The following is a 12,234-nucleotide window of genomic DNA, read 5'->3' as shown; positions in this document are numbered from 1 at the left end:
AAAGCCTCCTGGAGGGGACGGGCTTTGGACTGGACCCTGAAGACTGGGCAGGTTTGGCCCTGAGGAACACAACCATGAGCAAAAGTTAAGAGTCAGTGGGGAGACTGACCTGGCCTGAAGTCTCAGCTGGGGAGTGGTGGGAACTAGAGTCAGATAGGTAAGGTGAAAGGAGACTGTAGAGAGCCTTGACTGTCACACTGAGGAGTTTAGACTTCACCCTGTGGGCAACGGGGAGCCATTAATGGTGCTTGGCAGTGGAATGACAAGATAATGCAGTGATTAAAAAAAACTTGGTAGGTACCAATGTAACAATGCAAGTGCAAGATGAGGGTCTGAATAAAGATGGAGACAGAGGAAACAGACAGTGGTGAACATCTCAAGGAAGAAGCCACAGGGCTTGCAGCTGACTGGACAGGAAAGGTGAGAACAAGGTAGGGATAAAGGTGATGCCAGGGAGCAGTGGTTCAATGCCTGCGAAACAATAATGACAGTAACAGGAGCGAGAAGTCCAGGGAGACGTCCTGGTTTTACACCTCTGAGTTAAAGGGAATCAGAACACTTAAATGGAAATACCTGACAGGAAGATGGGGATACACAACTGGAGCCTGAGAGAAGAACCAGGGCTGGAAACTGACATTAAGGTATTTTTCACACAGATATGACAACAGAAGAGAGGAGACAGCATCAAGTCTTGGTGGGGTGCAGGAAAGGGGAGAAAGCCCAAATGAAGCCTACTCTTCAGAGAAGGAGGAAGAAGAGAGATCAATAAAGGAGGTAGATGGAGTGGTGAGATTAAGAGAAGACAGTGGGCTGCCATGGAATAAGAGAAGGAGCAGAGAGGCAAAGGAGAAGAGAAGCTGAGCAAGAACCCCTGGATTCAGCAATTAACTACTGAAGAACTGGGGTAGGGGGAGGCAGGAAGAAGGGAGGAAAAGTAGTAGAGCAGAGAGAGAGGGGTGGAGAGATGAAGAAGAGACAGTGGGCAAACTTGTTTCGTTTTTAATTATTATAAGCCTAAATAATGTGTTACTGTTCCATGGAGAACAAATAAGTACAGCATAAATCATTTATTCTGAAGTTTGACTCAGCGGGCACCGGAAATAGACTCGACTTGTTTGTTTAATAACTCCATCAAGAGAGATTACTGAGCACCTACTGTATATCACTGAAGAGTCAGTCAGTCAATACTTCTGAAGACCCGTTACACTGGCCCCTGTGGTGCACAGTGGGGACCCCAAGTGAACAAGGGATAGTTTCTGCCCTCGAGGAGCTAACAGCTCAGTGGGGGTGATAAGATACAAACACAGACGTTTATAATTTAAAGTAATAAATATTAGTAAACATTTCCCATTCCAAATACAAAGACAAGAGAAGAATAAATACCTCCTTATTATCCTGGGGTGGGTGAGTGGGCCAGCTTGCTTCTAATCCCAACTCTGGACATATTTGGTGCCTGAAGACAGGTTTCCACAAGGGGGAGTTTAGGACTAATGCCATTTTTGCCTGAGGTATTGCCATGTTACTTCCTAACTCTGGAAAGAGAAAAAGAAGGCTGATGAGAGTTCTATTTTTTCCTTAATATACTGAGAATCTTTGAACTGGTGAAGAAAAGGTTTTAAAAAAACTTGGGCATTAAGACTTGGAGGGAATTCACGCACATTTAGCAGAATGTAACTGTGATACTTCATAAACAAATACCCCAATGAACCCAAGCCATCAGGCAGTCCTGAAATGCTACCATTCTCTACGACAGCTTCAGTTACAGGTGCCTCTGAAATGACTTAACCCGTGTAGTAAGTTGAAAACAGAATGGGAACTACCTCTAGGGTATAACAGGAAACGTTTCATTATGGGGACATGTTCACAATTCGTAAACTTAAGTTTGTAAAAAAAAAATAGCAGCAATAATTAAATACCCACCATGTATGTGTTTATGAATAAACAAAGAAAAAAGGCTAGATAGAAACAGATTAAAATGTTAATAATAGTTATCTCTGGGTATCAGGATTAAAACTGGCTTTTCCCCTTGGCTTTTTTCCGTTACGCAATTTTTGTATGATGTTTTACTTTTAAAGTGAGGAAAAACTCAAGACATGATATAGAAATAAAATACACTAGAAAGTTTCATTCTATTTCTTGTTTCACTCGTCCTTGGATGAATTTAACAAATAAGTTGAAGAAATCACTTTAAGGCTAAATCCAAGTTCACATATTTATACACATTCACACAAGTATTCAGATAATTAGAGAATATACAATTAATTTATTCCATATTTCTGCCTTCTTGTTGGAGTATACCAAAATTGACTCACAAAAAAACGATGACAATGCTGCCAAAACTCAGCTCCCTCCCCACTTGTCCTCCACAGACAGGGAATCCACCATGTCCTTCCTTGGCAATGCGCTCCAGTGTCTGAGTCAAGCAACTTGATGAAAATGGTGTCAAGTAGAAATCTTATTCTGGTTTAGTTTAAAGGAAACTGAAAGGGAATTTTATCAATCCCCTTTGCTCTGCTGCTATGTGGAGACAACTTACACAAAAGGGGTACCACCTTGCTCTTCAATGTGGCTGTTAGCAAGAAGGGAAGGGATGGTCTGTGGACTTACGATGCACGGATTTGAGTGCCATGCACTGGGAAGCGAGGCGTCCCATCAGCCGGGAAACAAGGAGCTGTAAATCCAAGCCCCAAGACACGGCGACATCAGGCAGGCCATAGGCAGTGACGGTGAATTTGTAGCCCCACTCATTGTTGCTGCTGTCAGAGTGAAAGAGAAACTGCAGCCGGGGACCAGCCTTAAAGGTCACTTTCTAGGGACAAACAAAAAAGTCATGTGGACAAACTGATTAGAGAAGGTAGCATTTCAGTAATAAGCATGTTCTTCGCGACTCAAAAAAATCTAAATATAAGATTGGTCTAAATATAAAACTGGTCCCTGGAGGTCCAGTGGTTAAGACCCCGTGCCTCCACTGCAAGGGGCATGGGTTTGGTCCCTGGTCAGGGAACTAAGATCCCGCATGCCACATGGCCAAAAAAAAAAAAAAATTGGTCTATATTCTCACCATTATATCTTATCGCCCCCACCAAAACTACTAAAGGAGAAATGTATAACGGAGTGACTGAAACAGAAAATTCACAACTGCATCTTATGAAGAAGCAAAGTTGAAAACTGCTGGTCGGTTTTCTAAACCTCAGATGCCCATCTGCCCACCACCTACTCAGCCAGAGAGCATGCTGCCCGCTCCTCTGCTCCCAACCAAGACCGCTGACAGCAGAGAGAAGGTCAACAGTGAAGCAGGACTTAACTTCCCAGCCCCAGAGACCATGCAGCCCTAACTGTGAGGGAGATCCTGGCTTTCATCACCATGGTCAGGGCCCTGCTGGACTCACTGGCCCTTTCTCGCTAAGGATTACAACTCCCCATTTACTCTGACAATGTGATATAAACCAGGGGTGGCAAACTGTTCCTATGAAGAATCAGAGAGTAAATCATTAGACTTTCTGCGCCATACAGCCTCTCTTGCGATGACTCAACTCCACCACTAAAGTGCCAACGCAGCTACAGATGAAACAAACAAATGGGCGCGGCTGTATCCCCAAAAAACTTTATTTACAAAACAGGTATTGAACTCTGCTATAAGCACTTCCTTTTACGAAAGTGTAATATAAGTGCTTCCCTTCAAAGACCATATCTCTATTACCGCCTGAGGCTGACAAAAGGAGAAGAATTGACACAGAAGCAAGTATCGCATGGCTCTCTGGGAACATCACTCACCTTGGGCCATTTATCAGTGCCGACTTTTGTGTCGTAGCGTGTTTTCCCACCTCTAGCGTCGGTAAATTCCAGATAATCATACCTGTGAAAGCATAATCTTTATCACTTTCCGTCTCTCATTTCTGATCCATTATTGCTTGGGGAAAAAGAACAGGTGAGTTGTACCTTTTCTCAGTTTCACATCTCTCATCAAATTCCACCTCAAAATAGGTTGCCCCTGGGCTAACAAAGACAGACACCTCATGGCAGTTATTTTCATAGTTGTGAGCAGACTCCTTGGTCCACGTATGTAACACCACAGGACGTTCCTGTTGCCAAGTCTCCACATCCAGCTATGTAGACAAACGAGTTAAGAAAGAAGGGTTTTCATCACTCTACATCCAGCCATACACAGGAAACTGCCGTGCATCAGTGCCCCAGACAGTAGCCTTTGACATCCCTACACAAATCATCACACAGGCTAAAAATATACCTGATGTTCCCATCTATACATATTGATCAACATACATTTATTCAGCAGAGAAGACACGGGGTTTCTATTGCGTTATAGTAACTCTGATTAGCTTTTATTTTTCTAACTATGACTATCTGTAAGAACTATTTCTTACAAACCAGTACTAGCATGAAAGACCTTACACTCCTATTTGGGACCTTGGCAAACCTGAGCCCATCTTGTCTTCTCCCTCCCTTTTTCAGTCTTTGCTTTTTTTGTCTTTAAAATAGGCTTTTAAATATATGCCCTTTCTACTCCCACAGAGTTGTGTGATTCAAACAAGACAGTGAAAAAACATTTTGTCCTGTAAGGCTGAGTAAGGGAGAAAATGCTTTTAAATACCCAACCCAGATTTTCTCTTCTGGACTTCAATTTGGTTAATCATTCACATGGTTTTGATATAATTTAATGTGCTGTAGAACAATTAAATTAATCTATGTACAGCTTCCTCTGTGTCTCCTGTCTAATGCTGACCGTACCAAATCAACTCAGAATGGCATTTATTCTTGCTGTCAAAACCAACACTGATAAAGTTGATAGACACTGATAAAGTACTGATAAAACAGAGGGGGCTCTTCTAGAGGTAACTTATTCGTGTAGACCCGTAACTGAGTGGTATGTCTCATTACGTATGGTCACAGCGTTCCTAAGAGGGGATACAAAGCAGGTTCAAACGCCAGCTCGAGGTACCTTGTTCAGTCCTCCATCAGGGTCACTGCAGAGCTCCTTCAACAGCTCTGTCAGGGCACTGAACTCTCTCAAGAGCGTGCAGTGTGAAATATCTAATGTGCAAAAGTCCAGCAGAAAGATCACCTACAGGAAGATGAACGAAGCACTTAGCGTCCACCTCAGACTCTGCCCCCTCCCACCCCTTACAAATGGCTGCCACTCTGTCTTACCAGTTGACGAGCTGCCATTGAAAACACCGAATTACATAATTTTTCTACTACAGTTTTCCCGCTATACTGTGACAAAAGGGATTCCAAAATCACTCTCATGCGTGCCAGAAACTGTCCCACATCTGCCAAAACATAAAGAAAATAATTAATATTTTATATGGTAGAAACATCACTTGCTTGGCCATCATCAAGGACAAAGCTGGAGAGGGTCACAGAAGCTGGAGAGGGAATTCCCCGTCAGAGAAGACCATGAGACCATTTCAGTGTCATACAAACGTTTTCCTCTGGGAGGGAAAAGCCCTGCGAATCTCAGTAAAAGTTTACTTTTAAAGTGAGTGGTTTTTTTTTTTTTTTTGTCTTTGCTACTTTTCAGTGGGGTGGAGATATCCCTTTTATAAGTGAAGGTACATGGCTGACCAACCCAGTTGGTCTGCCTCTCCCTTTGTTTACAAAGGGCCCGCCTCTAGGTACGCCATGTGACAGGCCAAACTTGAAGAGCCAAGACTCAATACTGTAAGCATTTTTGACATGGCTGCTGAGACCAAGTTTGATGGAACTGATTTTTCTACATACAAATTCTCAGAACCCGTTGGGTTTCATATAATTTTCTGTGGGTTTATGGGACATGAATATTTTCTGTGGGTTTATGGGACATGAATATTTTCAGTACCAGCAAAGATCACAGAAGTGCTCACATGTACCTTAGATTTTTAAAGTTCAAGACTTTCTTTTTTGGATAATTTGATTAAAACAGGGAAGACAGACTCTACTGAAGAATATAGTATCATCTAAGAGTGCTGTATGACCGCAGAGGCAATGTTTAGGCCGTGAAATGACCCAACCGTACAATAAAAACACTTAGGCATAATACTTCATTCAGACAGGAAACTGAGCAAAAAGACATGCTACAGAATTCCATTTTAAGAAGAAAAAAACAACCCGAAGACAGATCTGATTTGTAATAATGAAATGAAAACAACACACACTCTGTTCTATGCATGAGGTACTAAGAAGAGAGCACACACAGAGTCAAACCCAAACACCTATCGGTTTTCATGGATTTTGTACTGAAACTCACATTTTTCAATAAGGTCAGCGGCAAGATCTTTGGCTCCAGAGTCCGTGCTCTTCAGCTGCAGGTAGCACCAGGACAGCAGGCTGCCTTGGACAGACCAGAACAGGGAGAAGAGCACAGAGCCCACCTCCCCTTGGGCCCCATCGACCATCAACAGTTCACACTACAAGGGAGGAGAGAAATGGAAAGTGTTTACAACAGGCCATTCACAGAACACAGCCAGGGGCATTCTGTAAGAGAGCAGCTGTCAGACACAAAGAGATTCTAGGGAAGTGGGGAATATTTATGACAGAGCTTTCAACCCAAAAGTGACCAAGAAAGACGGTATTATGAAAACTCCTCTCTTGCCCTCCAGCTGTTCAGAGCCTTTACAGATGTTCGACTCCACGTTCCCCCTTCCACCCCTTAGGAACCTTACCCCACAGTATCTCTCTCTCTCTCTCTCTCTCTCTCTCTCTCACACACACACACACACACACACACACACACACACACACACACATCTTCAATAATTCCTTTTCTCTCCGGCTCCTTCCCCTGAGCCTTCAATCAAATCTCTCCCATTTTAAAAGACAATTCTTTATCCCACTACGGCTCTCTAACCATCATCTTTATTCTCCAGTTTCCCTGAAGAGTCAAATGACCTCTAGGAATAAATTCTTGCACCTACAAACCACAAGATATTACTTCCATGTAAATGCCCCGAACTGGAAACAACCCAACTATCCCTTCCCTCCAAAGTAAAATGGATAAATAAATTACGTCAGATTCATAAGGGGAATATTGTGTACGAGTGGGTTGGGGGTGGCGGGGGAGAGCTGCAGCACATACATCAACATGCATGAATCTCAAAAATGCTGTTGGGTGAAAAAAACTTGTCCCAGAAGACTGTATGCCACATGATTCCATTAAAGACCAAAACCAGGGAAAACAAGCCTGCTATGTAGGGATAAGTAGAAAGAAACACAAGGAAATGATGAATATAAATTTCAGAATGGTGGTTACCTCTTATGAGGAAGGAGGAAGGTGAGCCATGGAAGGGCACTGGGCAGGGAGGGGCAGACTGCAAAAATATTGGTAATGTTTCACTTCTTAAAATGGATAGTTGTTTCTTTAAAGTGTGCATCAATATATATGTTTGTGTACATGTGTTCCATTTGAAAAAGCTGCCTGCACCTGCTGTGCTTGCCTTTCCCCTCCCTGCCATTCTACCCCTCCTGCACCCACCACTCGTTGAAGCCATTCCTCAGAGGCATTAGTTGCCACCTAGAGAGCAAAGCCTCCCCACTTAACCTCAGCCCTGGGAGCTGTGCCAGCCACGGTCCTACTTGAAGCTCTCTCCTCCCTCAGCTTCTGTGGCCCCTGACTTTCTTCCTGCCTCTCCTTCGTACTCTCCTGGCTGCCCTTTCTACACAGATGCCCACAGGCGATGAGAGAACACTGACATTCATGGCTTCAACCATCAATGACTGCAAATCTCCATTTCCAGCACTGACTCAGCTCCTGAGGGTCCAACCAGACACTGTCACCTGAAGTCCTCCCAGAACCATAAACCCAACATGTTCGAAGCCTAGCCGTTAGCACTCTCCTCTTCAAATACCTGCTCCTCCCCATCTTGTCACTGGCCTTTTACATATGCTGTTCTGTTAAGAACGCCCCTTCCTCTATGCCTGATCAGACTCCGTTTGTGGGCTCACAAGGAGCTCCAGCACCACCTCCTCCAAAAAGCCCTTCCCAAGCTCTACTGCCTTCTTCCACCAGATAGGGTCAGGTGTGCTCTTCTGTACCCACAAGACCCACGCTTTTAGGCCCTTACTGTATTATGACTGATCACATGTTTGCCTGCTCCTCAAGACCATGCTCTTTTGGCAATGTACTCCCGTGCCTAGCACAGGGCCCGGCACGCAGCAGGCTTCTAGTGGATCTCTACTGAATTAACAGACTTGCGAGAAATTTTTCAGACTAGGTACATTTCTGACCACCTTGAAAAAAAGTTTTTTTAAATCTAACTCTTCTTCTTTAGTACAACCATAAATGTTTCTTATTCAAAAAGATAATTCAAGGAAATATCTCAATGGCTGCAGTGATCCCTGGCCTGGGAGGTTCGGTGAAGTTTCTAACTTCCTTTGTATCACAGGAAAGTGACAGGGAAGAAAAGACAATCACGTGATCTCCAAAGAGTGAAGATTATGAGGAATTCTCTTGGACAAATGCTATCTCACCTCTCTACGTACAACTCACAGCACACCTGACCGAGTGGAAAGGGGACAAGACTAAGAGTCGAACAGCCTGGGTTTTAGTCCTGGCTCCAGCACATACCGACTCACGCAGGAGGCAGAATTAACACCCACGAAAACCAGTGAGAACACTGGAGTCTTCTGCCCAGGGGCACTGACGATGGGAACGTAGAACTTAAATCAGCAGTCTGGGAAACATAGAATTTAGATGAGCTCCAGGAGAAAGGGAAAGTGTGGGAAATGGCAGAAATAAAAACAGATGAGAATGAGACACGGCTAACCAAGGCAGAGCAAAAACTGATGGGCAGTAGGCTGGAGTAAGATTTTTAAGGGAGACTCAAGAGATGACTCTGGAAAGAAGACAGAAAGGAGAAAATAACCAAGGAGAACATTAATGTGACAGCAGAAAATACAGCGCTGATTAAAAACAATTAAGGCTTATAAAGTCAATACATTACCTTAAAGAACACAGGCATCACAGTAAAATAAAAATAACCCTGAATTTAAACTAATATTAGGTCTAAATAGTGGCCAGTCCAGTGTGACCTAGCACACTACAAATGACAACCCAGCACACTGAAAGCTCTCTAAGGTCCCTGTGAGCAAATGGGGGGGGGTAAGTGCTGAGTGGCCTATCACCGCAGGCAGCTGGGAATGAACGAAATCATGGCTCCAGAAGCAACCTGAAAACAGCAAAGCACTAACAAAAACATAAGAGATTTAAAGACACCAAGTTCAGCCACGTCATTAAACACATCAAGGGTGTGGTGTGCACTCTCCCCACATCTCCTCTAACTCCCTGGTTCCTGTATTTTATCCAGAGAGGTAGTGCTTGGTCCCCTACTACAGGGCTTTGCTACTTCAGAATCTCTGGGGGTGCTTGATATAATGCAGAGTTTTAAGCCCCACCCCCAGAGATTCTAAATCAGTAGCTTGGGGTGGGACCGAGAAATCCAAATGTTTGCCACAATGTACCAGGCGACTCTGATCCAGGTGACAAATGAACTACATTTTAAGAAACAAAATCCTTCATGTTAAAAGAAAGAAAGAAAGAAAAAAACTTTAAAATATCATTAGCACAGAAAAAAAGAGACCATCTTTTCAGATTTGATTAGCCTGTGGGTTTGCTAAGTAATCTTAAATTTTAAAAAAAGTTAAAGGCTTTTTCCACAGAATTCACACCACAAGTATATGACTATGCGCTGGGCTCACTGACTGACACCACAAGGGCACTCAGTAAATACCCATTCCTCCTTTTCAAAGGGAGTCTTAATGAGCACTTTCAGGCATTTATTGCTGGCTGACTACCAAGGGGCAGGGAAGCAACCTCTCGCTCATTTTGCAGGAGCTGCTAACTAGAAGCAAAGGCAGGCAGGGAAACCTCTGTGCTCGTGTGTGACAGTCGTAGGCAAAGTTACAATCATGCTGTAAATGAGGGCTAAAGGGGAAGGAGCCACGACTGCCCTACCCCGTCTCCTAAAGGCAAGAGGCAAAGGAAACAGAGCGGCATCAGTTACCTCTCGAGCAGCAACAGAGAGCAGAGTGCTCATGACGGCCAGCACTTCACTGATGTCCGTGTCGGCCAGGTCGCCTTTCTCAGGTAACAGCAGAAGGCCACCTGGATCCTTATCACTGAAAGGACACAAATTAGTCATGACACCTTGTTTCAGGAAGGGGATTTTCACGCTGTCTATCTCAAAAGGTTCCAAAAGAGAACCTAGCAAGATTTCACTGTCAGTTCTATGGGATGTGAGGAGTTTGGGTCAGGAAAAGGCCAGGGTCCCAGCTGGGTCTGTGCCACTGTCTGTCCACATGTACTTATGTAAGCACAGGCCCATAAATCTTCAAGTCCTTAGAAAAGATTCCAGGGAATAAATATGATGAATAAATCACCTTGGCCACCAACAGGAAATACACCTAATCTCATGACTGCTAATCTGACAATCCAGGCTAAACATTCCGTGTCTTCAAAGGTTCTTCACATGAGCCCCAGCCTCTTTCATCATCCTTGATACTCGATTCTGAAGACATTTTATACAGTCCTCTAAATCTGGCCTCCGTACCAGGTATAGTCTCACCTGCAGAAAGCTGCTCAGGCTTTTAGTCCCCTCCCTCCTTCAAGAGTCTATACCTCTAATAATGCAATCTACAGGCCCATAAGCTTCTTTGGGAGTCAAAGCAGGTAATGGTCTCCATGTCACCCCTCCCAGCACAATTTTTGCTAAACTACCACTCTGTGCCTCTGCAGCTGGGCTTGGGCTTTAATGTATCTGGGTTTTTAGACTTGAGGACTGAACCCCAAACTCCTTCAGCTTCTTTTTTGTCTTCAAAAATCATGTAGAAACTGAAGCATTCAAGGAGATTCCCCATGGGTTCAACTCTAAAGTGTCTTACAGTGACTGGGACTTGGAGCAAACTCTTGACAAGACTATTACTCTACCACTATTTTGGTCACTTCTGAGTCTAGTGATACCTCACTCTAGAAACCTGGCTGAGTGAGGGAAGTACTTGGTTACTCCAAAAGCACATGAAAGGAAGGGAGAGCTCAAGAAAACAACGTTGCAAAGATCTGAAATACTGGACAACTGAAAAGAACTGTAAACTTACCTAAAATACGTGCAGAGTGAGCGGAAAGTGAGCTGCAGGGACTGCTTGTGTTCCTGCTCAGTGACATTCTTCTAGAAAACAAGACACTGCGGATTCAGGAAATCTATTCCACAACATTCTAGAGCCCTAGAGCAGCACAAAATGCCACGGCCCACTGATCCCAAACATGGGGAAAGCCGGGGTCAGCAGACCACCTCACGGGCCCAACTTAGACCTGGCCTAGCGCGAAGAGGGAGCAGAACCAAGAGACGGCAGGTTTGCTTCTGTTCATTGCTGAAGCTGACATTTTCAAGCCTTCCTGCAGGAAAGCTTGATGCAAATGTTTAAGAAGGTGACTTCCGAAAGATGTCTATTTTCATCCCTGGGCAAGCCATCCCAAGAGAAGGGGACAGAGACAGAGCGCCTTTCTTGTGAGCTTTCTGTTTGTTTTTTTAAACAGGATCTAAGCTTTCTCTGTATAAGTCCAAACAGCCTACGGTGACAGTTAAAGGAATCACACCCCCTGATGAGGCTATGGGTTACTCTGGGGGCACTTTTTTTTTTTCTTAATTCAATAAATGTGTTGAACACCTATTGCTATGCAAGGCACTGGGGGAGATTTCCAGAGGATTTAAGACCCGGGGCCCTGCCTGGCACAAGAGGCTGGGAGAGATAAGATATGGTCACAAATGACAGCAGTTCAATTCATCTGCACGAGAAGGGAAAAAAAATATAGACCTTACCACTGCTGTCAGATAGATGGGCAAAGGAAAAGTTAATGAGCTGCTTTACTAACACACAGCAATGTCATTCAAGAGGTCGCATGTCCTCTATTTTTCCGTGTGGGACACGAGCTAACAAAAAAACCATTTGCTCAGCTGCCTGATAAATGCTTCCAGCAAACAAGTGGGACAGAGATTCGTCCACAATTCAGAGTCAGCTGATACTGTCAAAGGTTAAAACTCACGAAGTAAAAACTGATCCAAAGGGAACCCCTCATGCACTGTTGGTGGGAATGTAATTGGTGCAGCCTTTATAGAAAACAGTAATGGCTTTTGAGGGTGCTCAAAAAATTAAAAACAGAACTACCATATGATCCAGCAAATTCCACTCCTGGATGTTTATCCAGAGAAAACAAAAACACTAATTAGAAAAGATATATGCACACTT

At 43.9% G+C, this 12,234-nt stretch overlaps 1 protein-coding gene across 5 annotated transcripts in view; it reads right to left on the bottom strand.

Moving 5' to 3' along the window:
• Positions 1-12,234, bottom strand: part of ZZEF1 (zinc finger ZZ-type and EF-hand domain containing 1) — a 113,414-nt gene that overhangs the window by 52,306 nt on the left and 48,874 nt on the right. For all 5 annotated transcript variants that reach the window (XM_029211287.1, XM_029211289.1, XM_029211290.1 and 2 more), the window contains 9 exons: positions 11,086-11,156; positions 9,996-10,110; positions 6,245-6,404; positions 5,167-5,288; positions 4,958-5,080; positions 3,940-4,106; positions 3,775-3,856; positions 2,608-2,809; positions 1,384-1,532 (listed from right to left, as the gene is read on the bottom strand). In XM_029211287.1, coding sequence (XP_029067120.1) covers positions 1,384-1,532; positions 2,608-2,809; positions 3,775-3,856; positions 3,940-4,106; positions 4,958-5,080; positions 5,167-5,288; positions 6,245-6,404; positions 9,996-10,110; positions 11,086-11,156 — 1,191 coding nt within the window. The remainder of the gene's footprint in view (positions 1-1,383; positions 1,533-2,607; positions 2,810-3,774; positions 3,857-3,939; positions 4,107-4,957; positions 5,081-5,166; positions 5,289-6,244; positions 6,405-9,995; positions 10,111-11,085; positions 11,157-12,234) is intronic.

The sequence above is a fragment of the Monodon monoceros genome, unplaced genomic scaffold (genome assembly GCF_005190385.1).
Source record: "Monodon monoceros isolate NGI ecotype Baffin Bay Population unplaced genomic scaffold, NGI_Narwhal_1 Super_Scaffold_9, whole genome shotgun sequence".
Lineage (NCBI taxonomy): Eukaryota > Metazoa > Chordata > Mammalia > Artiodactyla > Monodontidae > Monodon > Monodon monoceros.
Note: the sequence above shows the minus strand (reverse complement) of the source record. Positions and strands in the feature narration are given on the sequence as shown.